This window comes from Mesocricetus auratus, unplaced genomic scaffold (assembly GCF_017639785.1).
Source record: "Mesocricetus auratus isolate SY011 unplaced genomic scaffold, BCM_Maur_2.0 Super-Scaffold_100018, whole genome shotgun sequence".
In the NCBI taxonomy this organism is placed as follows: domain Eukaryota; kingdom Metazoa; phylum Chordata; class Mammalia; order Rodentia; family Cricetidae; genus Mesocricetus; species Mesocricetus auratus.
In genome coordinates, this window is record NW_024429199.1 from 20,279,154 (window position 1) to 20,299,833 (window position 20,680).

A 20,680-nucleotide genomic window follows, 5' to 3' on the forward strand; every position below is an offset into this window, starting at 1 on the left:
AAGACCTTCATCATGAAGGGGTGTTGAATATTGTCGAAGGCTTTTTCACCATCTAGTGAGATGATCATGTGTTTTTTTTCTTTTTCAGATTGTTTATATAGTGGATTACATTGATGGATTTTCATATGTTGAACCATTTTCTTTTACAGAACTGTCAGCATCATACTGCTGGTGATTTCTGTGAGCGATGTGCCCTTGGCTACTATGGAATTGTCAGGGGATTGCCAAATGACTGTCAACCATGTGCTTGCCCTCTGATTTCTCCCAGCAACAAGTAAGTTTGATACATATAACCACATTTTCCCATTAGTAAATCCATCTGACTGGCACACTGACAGTTTATGATTTGCCAATTTTTCTAAGTAGACAAGAAATCTCAAGCCACAGATTTTAAATAAGACAAAAACACAACCATAATCAGTATGTATATATTCTGTGACTAATTTTTCTTTTAAAACCCCCTTTCAAGTAAACAATACTTATTAACAAAACTGTAATCATCAATATTGACATTATATTGTATCTAAGACAAGTGATATATGTACAGACACACGATTTTATGAATGCACAGGTCTAGTTTAAGCTTACACTTTAGCTGTGAATCAGTTATGAAGAATTGTCTGAGTGCACACCAGTTCACATTTGTGGCTGTTTCCCATCATTTTATATGTTAGAGTAAATATTAGCAAATAATTACCAAAAGGCAATTGAAACATAGCACAATGAAATTTGTACAACTTACTCTTTTTAAGAAGTCAGTAACAGCTAGGAGCATAGTCCCCTTTCTGTCCAGATGGTTTGAGCTGGGTACCATGGAAACATCACCACAAGGGGAAAGACACTATGAAGTATCTTATTTTCATGCTGTCTGAACCTTCTGCCTTGGTTTATATCTACTGTTATAAACCCTTCAATGTTTGTGTTTACCTCTTTGCTAAGACTATCTGGGCTTTCTGTTAGGTGATTTGTATACTTCAATCTCTACATGAGAAAGTCAGTTTCTGCTAAGAATTTGTTTTCTTAAAGAAGATTTGACAGTTTTCCTAGCACTGGAATTCTGGATACCTTAACTATAAAAGAACCATGAAACCATGCAGATAAAATGAACTTCCACTGGTATATGTCTATCCTGTTTCCTCATCTTTATCTTTATATGCATTCTGAAAACAGTTATGTACAAATTATGCCCCTTTCCTCTGCAAGAGTACAATTCTCTCCAGGGTGTCAAAAATAAATTGTTATGTATGTTGGATACTGATGAAGATGAAATATATTATCTCATTGTTCAAGTACAAAATGATAAATGTATGAAATAGAATATTATTTTTCATTTCCTTTTCCCAGATCTTCCTCTGGTGCCATGGAATGACATTTGTTTCATTGTTTATTAAGATATGAACCATTTGGATTTTTTTAAAAAATCAATAAGAATTCCCCATTGGTTCTATTATAATACCAGCAGCTACCGAGGGTGCAAAATAGAATCCTGTGATTCCTTGGAGAAGCTTTTTGTAAAATATTGGCATGAAAAGCAATGGTCACAAAATTCAAAGTCACAAATACCACTCTTAATTGGGAAAGACTTAAGAATATGTCAAAAAAGTAGATTAATGCCTTTTATACGGTTGAGTAGTAAGACATATGCACAAATGCTTAGAAAACAGAACACAACGCATGCTTATGAACTAGGACACAAGACAGTGTTGAGTGTGTGGTGTAAACAGGACTCTGCAATTACTGCCAAAGATGACGGGGAAATTGGAGACTGCACTGGAGAAATCTTTGAGCCAATTCATGAAATTACTATTTAACTTCCTATGTTAATTTAAAACACTCAGGCTTTCTTTTTAAAAAAAAATTAATATAATCGGAGTTACATTTTAGGAAGCCTGCTATGCTGGAACTGAATGCAATGAAATGAAGTGGGTGAGGAACAAAAGCAAAGAGACCAATTAAAAGGCAATTACAATAACCCAGGCAAGAGATAATGAGAGCTGGAAGCCAGGTAACAACCACTAGACGGCAGCACAGAGAGGATTGTGAGGAGCATGTTACACACGGTGGTGTACAACTGGTGACTACCTGGGCATGAGAAGGGAGAGTCTAGTCAGGAGTTGAGGGGTGATGCTTCTAGCCAGCTTGGCCCCCAAAAATGGTGGAGCCATGAATTCACACAGGGAAATAAGGAAAGAGCTGCTGCTGAAGACAGGTAATTTATGATTTAAATGGGTTCAAATTGATGTGAAAGGTCTGTCTGAATAGAAATATGCAAATAGCTTCACGGAATGGAAATCTGGAAATTGCAGGAGCAGATGAAGGAAGAAATATGTTAATAAATGAATTAAAGTCAGATTGGATTTCCCAAGCGGATGTTCCCCAAGGTAAGCACATAGAAAGAAGGCAAAATGGAGCTTCTTTAAGTGATAAAAGTCTCCAGCCTCAGAAAATGGAAAACAAATGCAGGAGAAGCCAGACAGATCAGAACCTCGGGCAGCATTGTCACTGGCACCAAGGGAAAGGCGAGCAATACTCAGCAAGTATCCACTATTGTTCTCTCAAAGGACACTGAGCAAGTGTGGCAGCTTTTAACTGGAGGGCCACTGTCGAAAGGTGACAATAGTGGAAGTGGACTTTAAATAGCAGCTTTAGGAAGACCTTCCAGTTTTAGAAAATCGCACAGATACAATACCAGCTTGATTGGCTAGCAGAATCAACATAATGTCATATTCATATTATATTTCATAATTTGATTTGTTTAATTTCACTATAAATTGTATGCCTAGGAGCCTTTAAGACTCAAAACATCATAATTGCAGCCCCAAATGCCATTCAGACTTTATCAACCACAATTATAAGTGGTCATTTTGAAATATCATAACCCAGTGTTCAAAAGCCTACATGGAGACACTCAAATACATACATACATATATATATATATACATGTATATGTACATATATGTATGTGTGTGTATGTATGTATGTATCCCACCATGTATTCAATTTTCCTATATATTTTCAGAGAACTCTTAGTCAAAAAAACTGAGCTGATTTCTTGACCCACTAATCTCACCAGCTGTAGCTTGGAACATATTAGCCTAATTAACAAAAAGATCTATGGCCAGTAAGAAGGATTAAGAGGCAAAGTATAAAAACTAGTCAGGGCAAATAGAGGCACTTCCCCCCCCTCAGTGTGTGAAAATAGATTCTGAGCTACAGTTGGGAGAGGTGAAATGTCTTATTTTAAACTTCAGTTTATGTAGTCCATGGGAAATAAAAAGGTAAGGAAGACTCGATGACTGCCAGCTCACAGCCACAGCATTAGCGTCTTTGTTCCTATCAAATCAAATACCATGAACCTTCAACAGTGTTAGTTATTCAGCGGTGCCACTTAGTAGTCATTGGGTGTTCTACTATACACACCCAAGGAAAGGGCAGACCATTTATTCACCATTGGGTGTTCTACTATACACACCCAAGGAAAGGGCAGACTTTTGAAGGCAGTATCAGAAATCTAGTTCAGCCTGCCTTTGCACGCTATGACCCACAGTACCTTTCCACCCAATGCCTGTCTTGCAGCCCCTTGCTCATTTCCACACATGCTTAGAAGTCTTCGTTCTCACTAAGACCTGAGATAATCCATGCAAAATCCAGTCCAGTTCCAGGGCCACTTCTGCTGCAGTCATATTCCCAACACAGCATGCCTTAGTACTTTTTTCATGCCACTATTGAAATTTTACATTACATCTTGACTACAACCAAATTGTCTTTCAAATACTAAAATTTTTCTAAGTAGTAAAGTACTCCATCCTAATATCCTGAATACCAGAGAAAACATTTGTCCTGTCCTATATTTATGTAAGGATCACACATAATTGTGCATTCCATGAAGACAAAAGCATTTTATCTATTCCTTTGGCCAGCAAGTATTTACTGAGGGCCCAGTTCAACACCATCTGGGAATACCTTCTTGTGTTGGGAATGTATAAGCAAGAAGAACAATCCCATGTCTTTCTCTCTCGGAGCTTGTATTTTTCATGAGTAAAACAGTGAACAAAGAAACATGTAATGTAATATATAGGTTGAGACAGTGCCTCCAGGAAAAATCCACAAAGGATAGGCTTGCATTGTTTCCAGTAAGGGTCAGTGACCTCTACGGACAGATGTGGCTGGTGCAGTGATATGAATGAAGGTAGCTGGTGCAGTGTTGAGTCACTGGAATGGCTGCAAGATTAGTCCAGCTGAGAGGAAACAGTGTACTGACTCTTCAATAGGTTAACGTGCCTGGAGTGGAATGAATGCAGCAGAAGGGAAAAAGGCAAATGCTAGAATTTTCATGAAAGTCTAAGGTGGCACAACATAGGATAATGCGATGAAGCCACTGAAAGTAGCTCTGGTGACATTTGCACATCAAAAAAACAAAAACAAAAACAGTTTGATGGAGGACAAAAGAAGGGAGCAACATTGACACTATGCATTTAGCAGAGGGTGTAGAAGCACAGTCATTGACTAAGTTGAGGAAAATCAAGTGCATTTTTCAGAGGAGGAGAAAATCTGCTTTAGATGTTAGAATCAACTCAATATGTGAAGCCCTCACAAAGGAGGTGACTTAGAGGAGGAATCTGAATCTGAACTGGAAATCACATTAACAGACGAAGAGCACAACATAGATGCAGTAAAGTAGCAGCCTGTGAACTGGGAACAAAACCAGAAGGAGGTGGTACTCAGGCGGTTGCCAGTCAGCACCGTAATCCATGGAAGGTCTCGCACAGAATGAACCCTGTAAATTTTGCAAACTGTGCAGTGGCATGTTTGAAACTTGTTACTACAGGGGAATATCCAAAGGTTGTCACTAAGAGAGACACACAGTGTTTCCAAGTCATCCTGCAGACAAGATGAGAGGCAGGGTTAGAGAGGTGGGAGTAGGAACGTCGAGGAGAAAAACTGAACGCTAACTTCAGGGAGATGTAATACCTACATGCCCATTACAAGCCCCTTTTTATGCTTCAAGGAAAAAGTCAAGGTCCATCACAAAGCCATCCATATTTTGCATCAGCTTGTCTGGGACTGCTACATTCTCATATAGTATTTTTTAAGATATTATATGTTGAGGACTTTATTAATTTCTAGAAATGAACTGTAATTTCATTCTATTGTCTAGTCTAGAACTGTAACTGAAATGTCTAGAATCTGTTTCCTAGGCCTGTGTATGAATATCAGTGTGATGTGTGCGTGCATGTGCCTGTGCCTACACACATGTTTTCAGCATCTAGTTTAAGTGAAAGAACTGAAAACTTGACAGATGTGTCAATTATGAGTTTAGGGGTTATGAGTTCTTGGAAATGTAAGAATAAATCAATTGGTTAGATAGCAAGGTTGTGAGTAGCAGATTCATTTGTTCACACATTTTGTAAAAGGTAAAATGTAGCATCCACTCACAAACCATGCATTCATATGGATTTTATGAATGTATAGCTATAAAAATGCTGCCCAAGCCCAAGAATATGGTTGTAGTGTGTGCTGACATCTGGTTCTTGGCCTTTATATTCTATTGCTTCTTTATATGAACATATTTCGGAGACCCCAAACAATAAAATGGAACCTCTGAAGAAGCATCATTACTTGACAGCTAGGAAGTTTTCTCTTCCTAAGTCTCTAATGCTCCATAAAAATCTTATCCAGTGGGAATGAAGCACTGGTTTGAAAAAAGTTTGCTACTATCCAAAACCATATGATAAATTTAGTTTTCAAGTCTCATCAGGCTTCCCCTCCCACACCCGCACAGCCAGGTAATAGGCAGTCCTGGAACTGCGGTCTGGCTGTGGTATATACATGTGATAGAGAAATTAGCAGTTGTTCCAAGGTCCATAAAATAGTGAGCTAATTTTGTTCATTTTCATATAGAAAGCTCTGTCCTCTTGCCACACACTAAACCAAACTACTGTATGGAATTTTTTAGAATGTAGATTGTTGTATTCTGAATGAAACAGCTATTCACGCTCCACATGTTGGACTGCCAAAGACACGTTCAACAGAGACTTTTAAGGGGTAAAATTATATGGTTTTGCATCCTCTTTTTGTTGTTGTTTGGTTTTTAGCCTGAAAGGAATTCAGTGATTCCTGGTCTACTATATAAAGACACATGCACACATCAAAATTGTCTCTGTGGTATCTTTGCTGAATATTTAATATTTACATAGGTTTCATAGAATCATTAGAAATCCTAAAATGCTGGTATTTTTAATGTGGTACCTTATTAATGCCGTAAAAATGAACCAATTTTGTTATCATCAGTAGTATTTCATTATCTTTGCCATTAATAAGATCCGTATCAAAATTTATAAATATATTTAACACCCCATACCTCAAAATGACCTATCCACCATGGCAATGGGTCGAGATACTGAATTTTATCAAATAAATGATTAACATCTTATGTTTTTGTATGATTCAGTTTCAGCCCTTCTTGTGTGCTGGAAGGCCTGGATGATTACCGATGCACAGCCTGCCCACGGGGGTATGAAGGACAGTACTGTGAAAGGTACTGACAATCACACATGGAGATCACAAATGCTCATGATTCCATTCATTGTTTCTGTTCTAGTCATTATTGCTTCAAGCTATTTCCATTGCTTCAGAATTGCTTCTATTAAAAAATTGTTTGCTTTAACTTCATCTTGAGACCAAGTGATTCCAAATGGTTTCATGATTATTTATGTTTTAGTATATACAGAGTCGGGTGTAGTTTTAAAAGTACAGACTTCAGTAGCTATGGCAATTGAGAAACTGGTCACAAGGTTCTCAACTAGTTCCCTGACCAATAGTGTCTGGCAATAACTTCACATGTCATTGTTCATGGCACTCTGGCCTTGTATCAGTGGGTTTTTGTGTATTCTGGAATTAGGTGGTAATGAGGGTAGTTACTTAGTCCTACCCAGAAAATAAAGTGTTAGTTATTAAGCCCCCTTTATAGTAGACTATCAATGTTCTTCAAAGGTTTCTTACAGTCTGAACATACAAAATCCGATAAAGCACAATTAAACTGAATTTAGCTACCATGCAAACGCTAAACTAAGGAACACAGTCCCAGATTGACTGTCTCTTGGGCAGTAAATTCATATCTTTCAGATATGCATTTATGTGAGATCAGGAAGCTGGATGTTCAGATGGTTACTACCACTTCTAATATTTCAGACACTGCAGGGGAATGAATACTAAGCATTATCAAGATGTTCATATTCTGTCATCTTAGTAAAATTGGTAGCAATTTAATAATTCCTAACAATTCATAGATTTATCTTAGTTCCAGCAAGCTATCTGGGTCCCATTTTCCATCTACTTAACCCTGCCTTCCTGATAATCTGATGTGTAAGGGACCTTGTTCATGTCCTACCTAGGCTCCTCCACAGAAAGAGGTGTGATTACCCTTAGAATTTACCCTCATCTTTCTCTTGGTGACTAATAGTCAAGGATTAACAAGACAGGATTAATTTCACAGCTCTACATCCTTTGTCTGAAAGAAGAACAAATTTTGAAACTCTCTTTAAAATTCTAGAATGTTCTACATATAATAAAGTTAAGATTGAAAACTCACCTGAAATCACACTTACTTACAGTTTTCTTTTCCAAAGCCTATTTGCCCACTTACCTACAGTCCTGAAACCATTAATCACTTTTGAAAACTAAATAACCATTTGTTGTTATTTTCTATCAACTACTTAAAAGATTCTTTTACACAGCCATCAATGATTATAAGAATGATGGAAATAAAAATGAATGGAGTAACTATATGTAAATCTTTTTAATTCCAATAAATTGCACATATCTGTAAGATATGTTTTCAAAGATTTGTGTATGATAACAACACATAATACCCAGCACTTTCATAAACGTACTGAAAGGTTCATTTACACCACCCATATCAATGGAATTATCAGATATTGAATAGTTCATGCTACAAACATCCAAAAACATTTTCAGTTATTTGGAAGATGTAAGCATAATTTGGACACAGATTATAGATGATGAGGCTATATTTTCTAAATGTCTGCCACACCCTTGGGATTATGTTTAAGTGAATATTCATTTAATGCTCTTGTAAACACCAGTAGCTTCATGACTGAAAGCAATGCTGGATACCAGTGGGATCATAGTTAGCAATTTATTATTTTAAGTTGCAGCTAACTTTATAAAGTGAAACTATCACTCACTATCTGCCAAAGCAGGCATATAGAAAAGACTAGAAGAATGTATAGTAAGATGACAATTACAGTCTGAAAGTGAGTCACAGAAATCCATCATTTTAATATGCATTTGCGTAGGATCAGTAGGACTTGGTAGTTCATGCAGTTTATGGATGAGCAGGGTCATATACTATCAAATGTGAGTGGTTTAAATTGTTTTTGCAATTCTTGGATGTTATTATAGCTTTGAATTTATCATCTCTAACATATAAGTGATCAGATTATATTTCCCTAAAAGTTGCCTCTATTCAGCTAAATTAAAGCAAAGGTCTTGATTAAATTTTTATTGTAACCTTCCAGATAAATTTTTTTCACTTATGAGAGCCTCTTAGATCATTTAAATCACCCTTGACCTGCCCAGTGCGGTCAGAGTCTAAAACTGCTGAAGTTTCTTGATTGTCTCTATAATACAGAAGCCCCTTCTTATGCTTTATCTTCATTAGTCTTGCAATGAACCCTCGGAAGATTTAATCAACCTGAACCTGCTTAGACTGAAGAGGTTTCATGTGTAAATGTTAAGAAATAACTTCAGGGGGTTTATTTAAGTAATATTTTCATTGAACACTTGTTATCTTATATTAAAATGGTAATTACCAAGCCAGGCCTGGGAATACAGAAGCATCATCAGAGCTATTCAGAGGGATGAAGCAGGCAGGAGGATGGCATGTTCAAAGCCTGTCTGGGCTCCAGACTGAGTTCAAGACCAGCCTGGGCAACTTAGTGATAGCCTTTCTTAAAACAAAAACAACATATGCAAGACCTAAGGCTCAATCCCTAGTAACACACACACACACACACACACACACACACACACACACACACACACACACACAGCAGATTTAGGGATGTGACTTTCACTAATCTCCATGGTTTTGTCCTATTCCAACTTAGGTGTGCCCCAGGCTACACTGGCAGTCCAAGCAGCCCCGGAGGCTCCTGCCAAGAATGTGAGTGTGACCCTTATGGCTCCCTGCCTGTTCCTTGTGATGCAGTCACAGGACTCTGCACGTGCCGCCCTGGAGCCACAGGAAGGAAGTGTGATGGCTGCGAGCACTGGCATGCACGCGAGGGCACGGAGTGTGTCTGTACGTATACTAACTTAGCTGCTGGTTATGTGGGCCTGACTCCCATGTCTGTCCCTGTTCCAATAAGCCTGATACTTCCTTGTTTGCAGTAGCTGTTGCTACTCTGCATCCTCTCTGGAGCTATCTACCCACCTTCTGCTGTTCCCATGCTGTTTTTGTCTCCATCCCACTGAGCCAAGAGCAGCTGAGAAAATCCTCAGCATGCTCTAGTCAATTCATTGAAGATTTACAACAAAGCTCCTCCAGGCAAATCTTGTTTTTGACCATCTCAGGATTTGCCATTTTGCCTAAAGTTGGCATTGCCTTTGTGACAGATTAAGGATCCAAGTCTATTAAATCTTTTAGAATCCTCCTGAATTTGTAATTGGCTGGGTAAGCATTTTAAGCCTCAAATTACAACTGACTTCTTTCCCCAGATTTTACATTATGTTTTGTAACTTCATCTCAAACTATAAACCCAGGATGCAGTTACAATGCACTCAAGTGTTTGGGTTTTTTTTTTTGTACATACAGAGTAAACAATGGGAAGATGGCTAGTTTTCTCTTTGCCTTCTCCCTCCCTCCGTCCCTCCCTCCCTCCCTCTCCCCCCCTCTGTGTGTGTGTGTGTGTGTGTGTGTGTGTCTTCCTCTCTTTCTATCTCTCACTGCCTCTCATCTCTTATGATTCTGGATTCAGTATTGAAATATGTAATACTGGATCTTGCATCAATTCACATCTAGAGTAAGTTATTTATAAAGTTAAAAGGAGAGTATTGGACCATGCTATGCTTTTTCCTAAAGAAATTTGTTCCATCGCATTCCGTTGAAATATTTGCATATTTCAATGTGTTTATGCATGACAGTCTTCCCTGTTTCGTGTCTTATGTGTGTCTAATTCTGAGTTGCATTTTAAGAAGCACTTTTGCTTGTGCTTTGGTTTCTAAAAAGCTACCTCAAAAGCTAAAGCTGGGTTTAAAAGGAGGTCAAAACGGTAACATTGAAGCATTTGGGAAGATGCATTAACAAACAAGCAAAATTGTTGTGGGATTCACTGCCCCCAAGATAACACATGGAGACTCTATTAGTTACAATGCTGTCTGGCCAATGACCAGGGCTTCTCATTGGCTAGTTCTGTCTTAAGTATTAACCCATGACTACTAATATATATTTCTATAAGGACTTATCTTTTTTAGCACTGCATCCTGACACCTCCTCTCTTCCCTGGGATCACATGGTGACTCTCTGCTCTTGACTACATTTCCCAGAATCCTTCTTCTCTCCTAGTCCCACCTAACTTGCTTCCCTTTTAGTCAACAGTGATTTATTCATTAACCAGTAAGAGAGACATATACACAGAAGGACATCCCCCATCACAAAACAAAACATACAAACAAAAAAGCCAAATGGGCAGAGGACTGAAGATATACTTAGAGATTAAGAATACTTGCTGCTCTTCCAAAGGATCTGAGTTCGATGTCGAGGCCCCTGCCTGGAGGTTCATAACTGCCTGTAATGCCAACTCAAGGGGATTCATTAATTCTTCTGACCTCCACAGGCACCTGCATTTTTGTGCACATACCTGCGCAGAAACACACATACCTATGTAGAAATACAAATTATTTTGAAAAATCTCAAACAGGATTTCTTTGTATTCCAACTCTCTTTAATGAGAATACATGATGCATAGTGCTTAAAGTAGATAAGAATGGCTACAGATATGACTCAGGCTTACATCGCCTGCACAGAGCTTCCACTTGAACTTTGTAGTATGATGGGGAAAAATAAAAATAAGCAAAAATAAGTGTGAAGCACAGAAGGATACTCTCTCAGACTAGAAACACAGGGGAGGGCCTAGGCCTGGCTCCAAATGATATGGCAGACTTTGAAGATCCCCCCTGAAAGGCCTCACCCTCCTTGGGGAGCAGAAAGGGGATGGGATAGGACATGGGTGGAAGGCAGGGGAGGAGGGGAGGGAGACAAACTGGGATTGACTTGTAAACCAAGCTTGTTTCTAATTTAAATAAAAAAATAAGTGTGAAGTTTGGGGCGTGAGGAAAGACTATAAATGTAATATACCAAAATATTAGTTTGATAGTACATAGTACTGCTATCGTTCTCTCTCTCCCTTTCCCTCTCCCTCTCTCTCTCTTTCTCTCTCTTTTAAAGGTAGACCCCAAAGGTAGACCCCAGGCCAACAAGAGAGCTCTGCAGACATAGGTTCTTCCCACCAAGCCTCAATCTCAATCAACCACTGACACCCACATAGAAGGAGAGAAGTGACTTCCACAAGATGTCCTCTGACCTACAGCACAAATGTGCACACACACAGATAGATAGATAGATAGATAGATAGATAGATAGATAGATAGATAGACAGACAGGTAGACAAATGTTTTAGTATGTGTTGAATATCCCACAGAACTGCTTTCAAATTACCAGCTAAGTAATATATAGACATATCTCAAAAACCTTGAACTATAAATAATCAATTCTATTAATTATTCAGACATCAACTTAAAAATGTTTAACATGATATACAAAAATAAAACAGTAGCACATTAAAGTTAGCCAAAGATGAAATAGAAGGATTACTTTCTAAACATTTACTTTAAAAAAGAATTGAGATTTTTCCAGTCAAGTGAGATTTATGTTCTTTTTCTGGTGATCAAATCTTTGCTTACATATTAAGTACATCTATCATAAGAAAGCTTAACTCTTCACTGCCTTGTGTCTCTAATTTTCACGTGTTCCATCTGATATTCACCAACGAAAGCACTCACCCTATGGTGACAGTCACATGACCTCTCAGTGTCCATTTGCATTATTCTTGTCCCACAAGTAATGCATTTGCACCTGTTGAACAATGATAGTCACATCCATTACTGTGTCCTGGAAATTTTCATTTCCTTCTAGAATATTATAGTGATTTTTATACCACAAAAATGTTAAATTCTGAGATTTTTTTTTGCTATCTAGACCCCTATTCTATATTATTTACAGCTGTGTTGCATAGGTAGACATTTTTTCTACCGCCTTCCTTTGGGCTTAATAGTTCCCTCTTGCTTCTGGGCCTGTCTTCCACCCTTCTTTAGACTGGCCCTAAGAACTGCTACACAGAACAACTCTAGACTTTTCTTCGTTTCTCGTCTTTTACAGTTTCTATAGTTTAGAACAAACATGCTGTGATTTTTCTTACACTGCTCCCTCTCCCAGCCCACAGCTCCTGCCTCCTACCCGTACTTTTCAAATGACTTAAGAAAACAAGCCTCAGTGAGGGCAAAACTCTGGCTCATTCTCAATTCTCTTTGTAAGAGACTTCTCTATCCCCAAGCTAAATTAGATCAAGGGACCAAAGAATAGATTGCCCTGGCACGTCGTATCTGGGGGGCCTACTTCATCACGTGAGATCACGGTGGGCTTTTTATAAGGCCTGGGGGTGTGAGTTAGGGGAAAGATCTCTGTGAAGGAGACAAAACACGAGAAGGAGTAAGAAAAATGAGTGTCTGTGCTGTTGTCAGTAAGTGTGGTGTTGACTACAGAAAAGATCATGGCTCTGTTTGATAGAAACTAGATACTGCACCAACAGTTTATTTGTATGGATTATATGAGAATTGATTTTGTTCTCTTTCATTAATTCCTTAAGAAACACAACTGAAATTGACTCATATAACATATTTAAATTTTTTGGTTCTAGCTTTAGTTTTTTATTCATTTCTAATTTCTTTTCATCATGTATAGCGATTGCACGTGGTACTGTGTTATGTAGGACATTTGCATAGAAGATTATGATCTAGGCTTCTTGGTTGTGTTATTTTAGGAGAGCTGTGTATTTGTAGAGAGAATTCATAGACTCACTATTTGTTTAATAAAAGGTACAAATTTATGCTTTAGAATTTGGACTATGCAGAATAAATAAAGAAATTATGAGGTGCCTGTCACTACCTAAATTTCTGTAAATGTCTGTTAATTGTTTATGGGCATCATTGGCCAGCAAGCCAGGCTAGGACATTACTTATGTGAAAAGGACTTTCCTCAGCCTGGCATAGTAGTGACTGCTTATAACCCAGCACTTGGGTATGGAGACAAAAGACAAGAGGATCTGCAGTTCAAGTGTAGTAGAATAATATAAAACTCTCTAGGATGACACTGGACAATGATCAGAAAAACCCACTATTTTGACTAGCATATTAAATAAGCTTTATGCTATCTTTTTAAACATTTCACTGAATTTGAAATTTTTTTATTTATTATTTATTTAGTGTGTGTGTGTGTGTTGTGTGTGTGTGTGTGTGTGTGTGTGTGTGTACATAAAGACTACAGGATGTGAAAAGAAGTCAGAGCACAACTTTCTGGAATTTCTTTCTCCATCTTGTCAATCTACATGATCAAACTCATACCATTAGGTTTTGGAGTAACCCCTTTACCTGCTGAGCCATCTCATCACTCCCCCCAGGTCATTTTATTCTCTTAGAGGCTGTCTGTAGGTTTTAAGAGATCATATATTTAATTAAGACCCATACATATTCATCAGAACTTGTCTACAGAGTCTTGCTTCATTGAAGCAGAAAAAATACATCAAGTTGGTACTTGGGTTAATTTCATACCTCTTCTTTTTTCTTGTCTCTAAGCATCAAACACCAAAGTTTCTTTGCATGCTATCCAGACAGTCCACTACTGAGTTACATCCCAATCTGAATTTACCAGTTTGAAGACAGCTGGACACTTTTATTCCTTAGGTATATTTGTGACTCCTGAATATTTTATTGTAATTCTTGAAACAGGATTTCTGCTTAGTAAGCTGAGTTACTCAAATTCATCCTCCTATCTAAACACTCATTCATAATTGACATATCATTTCATACAGTGAGAATACCTACCTACCCTGAAATCTGAGAATGAATGAGAAAGCCCTTATGGATTCAATGCAAAAAGTTTTCTATGTGAAAGCAGAACTTGACTTGTTCATGTCCTATTTTCCTAAAATGTATAGTTAACAGAATAACTCATACAGTGTTTAAAACAGACCATGAGTGACAGAGTAAAATATAGGACACTCCTGAGGAATTGCAACTAAAATTAGTAACTTTGGCAAAAGGCTCCTCTGGATGTACCCAAAATACTATTTCGTGTCTTATAAATACCAAATTCGTGCTTACTGTCATAGTCACTGCATAAGAGGTATTCATGATACATCCATTTTGTTATTTGTATCACGGCTTATTTAAAATATGACATGGAAGATGATGCCTCTGTCATCGGTATTGCGGTAGCAGCAAACGCAAAGCGTTCTTGATTCTGCAATTTTGTAGAGACACAACGAAGGTGATGCTCCTTATATCTTTTTTCTTATTTGTTTCCTTATTGCTGCACATGCTATGAAATTTATGTGAAGGTCAGAGGACAACTTGAAGGAGTTGATTCTCTACTTATACCATGAAAGGTTCAGAAATTGAAATCAGATCATAAGCTTTGGTGGAGATCATCCTTAATCACCAGGTCATCTTAGTGACCCAAAATTCTTTTTTTTTATATTTTATTTTCCAGTTTAAATTTAGATAAGAAACGAGGTTGCTTCACAAGTCAGTTCCAGGTCCCTCTCCCATTCCCTCCCCTCCTCCCGTGCCCTCCCTCCCAACCCCCCCTTATCCCCTCATTCCCCCAGGGAGGGTGAGGCCCTCCATGGGGGTGTCCATAGTCTGTCATTTCATATAGGGCAGGGCCTAGGCCCTTCCCCAAGAGTTCAGGGTGAGAGTGCACCTCACATTGTTCTATGGGAGTCCAAAGTCCGTGTGTATACTTGGGATGGGTACTGATCTGCTGCCCAAGGCTCAATAGATTCCCTAGGCCTCCTCACTGACACTCACATTCAGGGGGTCTTGATCAGTCCCATGCTGGATTCCCAGGCTGATGCCTGGGATTCAAGAGTTAACCTTTGTCTGGTCAGCTGTTTCTGGGGGTTAAACCAGCCCAGTCTTAATCCCTTTGATCATCAGTCCTCCCTCTCTGTTACTGGCTTTCTTGAGTTCAGCTCAGTACTTAACCAAGGGAGTCTGCCTCTTCTTCGATCAGCCACTAAATGAAGTTTCTGTTTCCCAGACTCTCTGGCCATAGGATAGTAGGCTGGCACTCCCCAGATCTATGTCTAAAATCCATATATGAGAGAGTACATGCCATGTTTCTCTTTTTGTGACTGGGTTACCACACTCAGGATGGTTTCTTCTAGTGTCATCCATTTGCCTGCGAATCTCATGATTCCATTATTTTTTTTCTCTTCTGAATAGTACTCCATTGTGTAAACCTACCACAAGACCCAGCAACTCCACTCTTAGGCATATATCCAAAAGATGCCCATTCATACAAAAAAGATGTCTGTTCCACTATGTTCATAGCAGCTTTATTTGTAATAGCCAGAACTTGGAAGCAACCTAGATGTCCCTCACCCGAAGAGTGGATAGAGAAAATGTAGTGACCCAAAATTCTTATTCTTGATAGCTAGCTGCCAGCAAGAATCTCACTACCATAATACACAGGTTCCTGTCATCACTGTTGATCCATGATAATCAAAGATGATTAATGATGACATTTACTCTTTTTTATATGTGGGAGCAGGAGCAAAATAGGGGAATGCTGTCATCATTGTAAAAATAAACAATACTTACTGTTCCAAAAGATGATTTGAAAAGACCTCCTGAAGTAATTTGTTAGTCTGTGACTTTGCAAAGGATCACCCTTCATACTCACCCCTAAATGTAATGCTCTCTACTGTCACTTAGTTATCAAATAGACTCCTTTTCAAAGGCCTACATTCATAGTGTGTTTGCCATAGCTTTCTAGAGCTTTAAGCCATGATGACGTCATGTTCAAATCCAAATGCAGAGCGATCTATTTAAGCAGCTTCTGTGCCTTAATCCATTTATCTGTTTTACTAAAATGTAGAACATGCTTATTTTTCTCATCAACAGCCTACTTAACATTATTCCATGCTATTATTGTGTGGAACAGTATTTGTGAGGCTGATTCTGAATAAATAAATCTAAGCATTCCTCATACCATATTGACAACCCTGCGCCATAATCAAATTAAAGTACCACACAGTCAATTTGGGAGGATTACTGATCATTTTTTATTTTAATTTTAAATAGCTTGTTTTGCATGTCAATCCCAGTTCCCTCTCCCTCCCCTCCTCCCGCACCCCCTCACCATTCCCCCCAGCCTCCCACCCTATTGCCAATTTCTTCCACATAGGGGATATCCAGAGTCTGTCATTTCACTCAGGGTAGGGTTCAGGCACTCCCGTAAGAGTCCAGGCTGAGAGAGCATCCCTCGTTGTGTTATGGACACACAATGTCTGTTTGTTTTCCAGGGATAAACACTGATCCATTGCTCAGGGCCCCATAGGTTGCCCAGGCCTCCTCACTGACTCTCACATTGGGGAGGGGGGTCTGGATCAGTCCGATGCTGGCCTCCCAGTTGTCAGTCTGGGGTCCAAAAGCTCTCCCCTGTTCAGATCAGCTGTCTCTGCTGGTTTTGCCAGCCCATTCTTTGACAATTTGCTCTTCGATCCTCTCTCTCTGTCACTGGGTTCCTTGGGTTCAGTTCAGTGTTTAACTGTGGGTGTTTGCCTCTGCTTCCATCAGTCAATAGATGAAGGCTCCAGGATGGTTATAGACATCAAGTTCATTATCAGGGCATTTGAGGTGGTCTCTCCACTATTGCTTAGCTTGCCAATTGGTGTCATCCCTTTAGATCACTGGTGCCTGATCTGTCTTCTAACCTATGATTCCCTCTTTCCCCTATCCTACCCCCGCACTCAACCTTCCTCTTCCCCCATGACCTACTCTATCTTCCTCTTCTCCCCCTCTCTATTTCCCAGCTCCCACTCCCTCCCACCCCTCACCATGTTCCCAATCTGTTCAGAGGATCTTGCCTCATTCCTCTTTTCTTGGGTACCATGCATATCTCTTAGGTTCTTTCCTGTTTCCCAGACTCTCTGTCATTGGAAGTGCAAGCAGGCACTAGCCTGATCCATGTCTAAAATCCATATATAAGTGAGTATATGCCATGTTTGTCTTTTTGTGACTGGGTTACCTCACTCAGGATGGTTTCTTCCAGTGCTATCCATTTACCTGCGAATTTCAAGATTCCATTGTTTTTTTCTGCTGAGTCATACTCCATTGTGTAAATGTACCACATTTTCTCTATCCACTCTTCAGTTGAGGGGCATCTAGGTTGCTTTCAGGTTCTGCTATGAACATAGTGGAGCAGATGCCCTTGTTGTATGAATTTGCCTCTTTTGGATATATGCCTAAGAGTGGAATTGCTGGGTCTTGGGGTAGATTGATTCCCATTTTCCTGAGGAATCTCCATACTGATTTCTAAAGTGGCTGTACGAGTTGGCACTCCCACCAGCACTGGAGGAGTGTTCCCTTCTCTCCACATCCTCTCCAGCATAAATTGTCTTCGGTGTGTTTTATTTTAGCCATTTTGACAGGAGTAAGATGGTATCTCAAAGTTGTTTTGATTTGCACTTCCCTGATGGCTAAGGATGTTGAGCACTTTCTTATGTGTCTCTTGGCCATTTAAGCCTCCTCTATTGAGAATTCTCTATTTAATTCTGTACCCCACCTTTTAATTGGATCCTTTTGTGTTTTTGGAGACTTGCTTCTTGAGTTCTTTGTAAATTTTGGAGATTAGCCCTCTGTCAGATGTGGGGTTAGTGAATATCTTTTCCCATTCTGTGGACTGCCTTTTTGTCTTGTTGACTGAGTCCTTTGCCTTACAGAAGCATTTTATTTTCAGGAAGTCCCATTTGTTAGTTGTCAATCTCGATTACTGATCATTATTGCTTTTATTCTAATCAGGCTTTCTTTTAAGAATAAACTAAACTTTACTTTGGTTCTTCACTTTGGACAGACCTGAAAACTTCATTGACCCCTCCCCACAAAGAAGAGAAGAATTACATATTGGTTAAAGTTGGATAGTTTTCTAGATATTATTTCATAATCTCTAGAATGTGAAAGCTACATATTGGAAGTATTTTTATCAAGATAACCTGTGCTAGTTGTGAAAGGGAGTTGTTAATTGGTCTAAATAATAAAAACCCATTGTCAGATATAGAGGAAAATGCTGAGAGATCAGAGAGAAAAAGAAGCAAGCCACAGCCACACTTAGCGTCTCAGCAGAGAGAGCAAGTTCCTGTTTCTTCCCACTTGTCTCCTCTCTCCACCCAGTCATCTTACTTCCTGTCTGTTTTCAGCCATCTCACTTCCTGTCTGTCTATACAGACCTCCAGACATCTATGGTTAGCTAGTAGCAAGCTCCATTCTCTGATCTTCAGACAGGCTTTATTTGTACAAGCAAACTATCACCACACTAGTAGTGTTTTTGATGTTGTTGTTGCTGTTGTTTTTTTATTTTTTTGTCAAGTTGGCACAAGCTTGGCCATCTGAGAAGACAGATTCTCAGATGAGAGTATCTCTCCATCAGAAAAATTGGGAGTATTATTTTTATTAAAGACTTATGTGGGAGGGCCCAGCTCACTGTGAGTGGTGTCATTCTTGGACAGCTATCCCCTGGGGTGTATAAGAAAACAAGCTGGGCAAGTTATGAGGAGCAAGTCAGTAAACAGTATTCTCCAATGGCTTCTGCTTCAGTTTCCCACTTTAAATTCCTGTTTGGACTGCAGACATGGCTCAGTGGTTAAGAGCACTGGCTGTTCTTCCAGAGGACCCGGGTTCAATTCTCAGCACCCACATGGCAGCTCACAACTGTCTGTAACTCCAGTTCCAGGGGATCTGACACCTTCACACCAGTGCACATATAATAAAGTTCAATAAATTAAAAAAAAAAGCCGGGCAGTGGTGGCACACGCCTTTAATCCCAGCACTCGGGAGGCAGAGGCAGGCGGATCTCTGTGAGTTCGAGGCCAGGCTGGACCGATAGCCTCCAAAACAACACAGAGAAACCCTGTCTCGTAAAAAGCAAAAAAAAATTCTGTTTGACTTGCTGTCATGATGGATTATAAGCTGTAAGATAAAATGAGACCATTACTCCCCAAGTGGCTTTTGATCATGGTTTAGTATAGCAACAGGAAGCAAGCTGGGGCAGACCCTGGCTGCTCCTTCTAACTTTTTGGCCATCTTTAAAGGCAAGGTATTTTGAACATCTCATCAGTTTCTGATAAAATATTTCCTTGGCTTAGGCTGAATCACATTTTTCATAATTATCTCTAATTCTAGATACTTTAAGTCACCAAAAACCATTCTTCAGCTCTCCCTACAATGTCTCTTTCCTTTAAGTTTCTGTATTCCATCTTTCTACATTCCTATCCATGGGCCATGGCTGTTTTGATCCTCACCAAACTGCTGTGAGCACCAGATGAGACAGTGATAGCAAAGCACTTGCTCTCTATGGTGTGATTTTTATGTAGACAAAACAAGCTATATTCTTGTGGTATTTATATGCCATTATAGTTCTATTTTATTTTTTTAAAACTGTATCATCTATGACTTGCAATAGTCTTGCTTTTTCAATTTAATTTTACTTTGTGTGTGTGTGTGTGTATGTGTGTGTGTATACACCAAGTCATGTATGTGCATGCATGTGTATGTGAGTACGTGTGTGTGCATACATTTATGTCTATGTGTCTGTTCTATGTGTGCTGATAGGCATGCAGTTATGTATACATGTATGTGTGGAAGACAGAGGACAATTTCAAGTGTCATTCCTCCTCAATTTCTGTCTACCTTGTTGAAGATGGAAGTTTCTGTCCCACTTGGTCCCACAGCCCTTTTTAGTCCCAAGTAAACCCACTGAGAGTTATATTAATTATAAACTGTTTGGCCAATGGCTTAGGTTTCTTTTTGGATAGCTCTCTACTAATTATTAACCCATATCTATTAATCTATGCATTTCTATATGACCTTGTCTTAGCTGAGAATTCCCGAACCTGTTACTTCTTCAGTGGCTACATAGCATCTCTGGCATCTCCTCAGCCTTCCTCTCCCTAGCATTCTCCTAGCCTGGTAGCCCCACCTATGGTTCCTACCTGGCTACTGACCAATCAATGTTTTATTCATCAACAAATAGGCAAAACATAGATACAGAAGGACATCCCACACCACCTTGTTTTTTGAGACAGAGACTCTCACTGGCCCAGGACTCAATGATTAGTCTGAATTGACTGAGTATTAAGTCCCAGTGAGAATGTGCTCTCTGGTTCTGACTCCTCAGTGAAAGTACTACAAATTTGTACCATCTTACCTAGATTTTTATGTGTGTCTGGGGATCAAACTCAGGTCCTTATACTTGTATGGCAAGCGCTGTGTTGTCTGAGGTCTTTCTTCCAGCATTTCTTTTCCCATCTTACACAATTTG

The 20,680-nt window shown here is 39.2% G+C and overlaps 1 protein-coding gene across 3 annotated transcripts in view; it reads left to right on the forward strand.

Moving 5' to 3' along the window:
* Lama2 (laminin subunit alpha 2) overlaps positions 1-20,680 on the forward strand; it is a 549,107-nt gene that overhangs the window by 383,053 nt on the left and 145,374 nt on the right. For all 3 annotated transcript variants that reach the window (XM_013110210.3, XM_013110209.3, XM_005065788.4), the window contains exons 30-32: positions 150-274; positions 6,452-6,538; positions 9,132-9,325. In XM_013110210.3, the coding sequence (XP_012965664.1) occupies positions 150-274; positions 6,452-6,538; positions 9,132-9,325 (406 nt within the window). The remainder of the gene's footprint in view (positions 1-149; positions 275-6,451; positions 6,539-9,131; positions 9,326-20,680) is intronic.